Source organism: Sesamum indicum, linkage group LG6 (genome assembly GCF_000512975.1).
Source record: "Sesamum indicum cultivar Zhongzhi No. 13 linkage group LG6, S_indicum_v1.0, whole genome shotgun sequence".
NCBI classification, from domain to species: domain Eukaryota; kingdom Viridiplantae; phylum Streptophyta; class Magnoliopsida; order Lamiales; family Pedaliaceae; genus Sesamum; species Sesamum indicum.
Window position 1 is genome coordinate 7,722,925 of NC_026150.1, and position 4,155 is coordinate 7,727,079.

Here is a 4,155-nt window from a genome sequence, read left to right on the forward strand (position 1 = left end):
AGTGTGTTTTACGCTATTTTAAATTCATTCCAAAAATATAGATTCTGCATAATATAGCGACACGACATTACTAAAATTAATTATTATTTTGTCATAAAAATTTTATTTTTGTATATATAGTAAAAAAAAATGACGAAATATCCAAAGATGGGACAGAGGGCGTAGTAGTTAGTTGATAGGAAGTGCAAATTGAGATGCTAAATTTGGCGAAGAGACAAACACACGAGAAGGGGTCCCAAAGAGCATCACCTCACCTGGGAAAAATACTGAACGCCTCCATACGTTGATGATTTTCGATTTTGTGTGTCCCAAAGAAAAATGTCGTCAAAGGCAACATTATTGCTTTCTTTTTTTTTCCTCAACTTGTCCTAAAATGCATTTCTTAAAATTTTACTTACCAATCTTTTAAAAGTGTCGGTACTGCACTTATAGTTGTTTTGTTCTAACATTATGCACTAGGGAGGATAGATATGTCTTACGAATTTGTAATGGTTTATGTTTTTCTTGTGTAAAAGTTTCATATTTATGTTTTATCTTTAACTAAACTTGATCATGTTATAGAATACGAATTATAAACTTAATGTTCGGCAAAGTAAATCATCAGTGACTCACGTTTTATCATGGAATAACTGCATGCGTGGTGCGCATTATATAGCAAATGAAACAAATAATGACAAGCTCCAGTTTTTGGACAATTTCACGAAGAGCATTTTCGAGATGCGATTTATTGTCGACCAACTTAATTGTAATCACAGAACAAGTTAAATAAAGACATAAAGTTTTTTTTTATGGACAAAATTCAACACAGTTCATCAATGGCTCAAGTTTTAAGTTTTAACGTCATCCAACTTAATCACGTTGTATGACAAGTTAAACAAGCAATAGAAGGTCCTATCCAAACAAAATTCACATGAATCATCCATGATTCACGTTTTACCGTCGATCAACTTAATCACGTTTTAGAACAAGTTAAACAAGCAACGAAAGGCCCTGTTCGCGCAAAATTCACCCGAATCGTCAACGACTCAATTCTACCGTCGACCTACTGAATCACATCACAGAACGGAATTCATGTTTTTTACTACTCAACTGAATCACGTTATAGAACAAGTTAAACAAACACATAAAAAGTTCTTAGTTCCCGCAAATTTCACACAAATCATCAACGACTCACGTTTTCTCAGCGACCAACTTCGTACATTATTAAACAAATTAAATAAACAACAAAAGATTCTTCGTCAAACAAAAGAACCATCAGCAACTCACGTTTAATAATCAACCAACTTAACTATGCTATAAAACAGAACCCACATAATTCTATTATCAATCAATTTAATCACATAATAAAACAAGTTATACAAACAACAAAAAATTCTTGTTCAGCAAAGTATCGACAAATCATCGATAACCCATGCACATTTTATCATCGATCAACTCAAATCACAACACAAAATTATTCAAACTAAATTCACAGGAAGCATATATAACCAAGTCTCATAATATATATGTTCCCTTATGCTGATTCACAAATATGTTGATCATGACAAACATAACTAACTTGAATCTTAGCACAAGTACTAGATCAAAATAATTGGATTAGTACATTCATAAATAAATCGAACATGTGGTAATTCAAGTATATACACACACTACATTAAAGCTGCAGCTCTACTGCACCAACTAGAGACCAAAAATAATTCACCCACTACTTTAAACCAACACTACTCTATAATAATACAACCCCTCCCTCTTAAGTACAATAAGCTATTATAATGCATATAGCACACATGTTTAATTTGCACTAAATTCAAATCTATTATTACGACTTCGCATTTTTATCTCATATTGTACTTTATATATACATATTTAAATATATGAAAAAATATTTTGTACATGGGTGATGAAATTTTTTATTATATTATGGAGTTATGAATCAATGTCGCACTTATAGGATATTGTATCTAAGTGTGTTTATAAATTATAATCTAATTTAAAAATAATATATTAATGTGATAGACGAGTATCTTATTCAAAGTGTCAAATAATGTGACAAAAATAGGAGTTGGGTCAAGAAATTCACGTCTTCTTGATACACTTTTGGTTTATAATTAAAAAATAAAATGACCATGCACTTGCTCTATAATTTATTTAATTAAACCAAACTATATTTTTCTTTGTTGATTAAGCACCCGTAGGTTTTATAATAAGCAAAGTATTAGTTTGGATCATTCCATTTCATTCTTTCACCTAATTGGTAACTTTGCAAGTCACGTGACGCCGCACGTGCCTTCTACCCAGACAAAACACAAGTAATACAATAAAATACAATAGGTAGGAGCACGAAGCACAAAACGGCCGGCGCCGTTGCCGGAAAGTAATTTGGTTAAACTAATACGATATTTTTAATGTTAAGAACGTCTCAATTTCACTGATGGATTAACAATTATTGGTGCTAATAAACATTTCATTTACTGATAAAATTAACAAATTTGACATTGATAGGATGCAGCTGGAAACAAAACTTCACTCTTACACCCCTAAGAGAACACATCTGACACTCAAAACTGCCGAGAAATCAGCACTAACGTTGCTGATTTCCGAATTACAATGCTCTTTTTTTTTTTGGGTTTTTCATAAACCACCGGTCAGAGGGCGACGAGAGGGTCCGACCCGAATATATCACCGAAGTCTTGGAAGTAGTCGTCTGTTTGCCACGTGGACGATCCGAATCCGGGATCTGTACTTGACCCGATGAGCATATCAGTGCCGCAGTTGAAATCCATTCCGAAAATGTTGTCGGAGAAACCCATTTGGTCGATAAACAAATCGGGTACCGGCACCGGGTTTTCGAACTCGGTGAACAAGTTGGGAGAGAATATGGAGAACTCCGAGAATATCTCACCGTCGTTCTCCTTTTTTGAAACGGCGTCGTTCGAGGGGGAGAAGACAGAGGAAGACTCCGCTTCCGCTTCCGCTTCGGCCTCGGCTTGGGAGTCAGCTGCGGAGACAAACCGGAGGACGGACTTGGGCGACTTGGCATTGTTGTGGGATTCCTCGCCGGAGTTGTACCCTGAGCTTGTTTTGTTGTCCTTGGCTGGTGGGGTGGAAAAGTTGGTGAGCGCGTCAGGTCCACGCAGCTGGATGGCCGCGTGGTCGTACACCATCGCAGCCTCCTCCGCCGTATCGTAGGTGCCTAGCCACAGCCGCACACGTCGCAGGGGATCTCGAATCTCCGCCGCCCATTTTCCCCACGGCCTCTGCCGCACACCGCGAAACTTCTTACCATTCCCCACTTTCGCCACCTTGCTCTCCGATTTCCCGCCGCTCTTCTTCCTCTTCAGCACACTGACAGCCGGCCGGCTGCCCTTCGTAACGCCGTTGACACTCCCGTTGACGCTGGCATTCCCGTTAACAACTCCGTTGTCTGTGCAGCAGGGCTGGATTCTAACCTCGTTGATGAACTTTCTGACCCTCCGACGTTTGACAGAAAACCCGTCCTCTTCATCACTGGAGGAGTCAGTGGCGTCAGCATCAGTAACCGAAATCCGTACCGTTCTGGTGGTCATCTCCGCCGGAAAGGGGCTTCTCCTGCCGGAAATGGGATAATCCGAGCGACTGACAACAGTGGTTTGGTTTACATGTTCAGTATATTTGATTCTTCCACGACGGGCACCAGACAACATGGTTTCTTCTTCTTCTCCTCGCTGGAGTAGCATAGTATAGAACCCAGAGATTTTTCTTGTATTTCAGATTCGCATTGAAAGCGAAAGGGATTAAGGGCGTGAAATAAAGGAGGGGGGGGGGGTGAGAGATTCTCAGAGAATAAAGAGAAAGGGCAACGTTAAAGAGAAGTCTTGAAACACAGAAAAAGGAAATAAAATCTCGGATTATAAAGAAAGTTGGAGGAAAGTAACACTAAAAAGAAGAGCTATCTCTCTGTGTGTGGTAAAGATAAAGAGAGCTTGCAAAAGCTTTTCTCTGCAGATAGAGCACGAGCAGACAGTCGGAGAACAGGGATGAAAAACACCAGTAGTCTACTACGTTCGTACGTACTCCAAAAACACACACCCGTGTGTGTGAAATTCTTGAACATAAACACACAGCCAGAAAGAGAGAGAGGGGGGGGGGGGGGGGGAGGGAAAACCCAAAAAAAAA

General features: G+C 38.9%; 1 protein-coding gene across 1 annotated transcript; it reads right to left on the reverse strand.

Moving 5' to 3' along the window:
- Positions 2,571-4,123, reverse strand: LOC105164024 (ethylene-responsive transcription factor CRF2). Its single transcript, XM_011082571.2, has one exon. It carries the CDS (start codon positions 3,714-3,716, stop codon positions 2,646-2,648), a length of 1,071 nt encoding a protein of 356 aa, XP_011080873.1. The 5' UTR covers positions 3,717-4,123; the 3' UTR covers positions 2,571-2,645.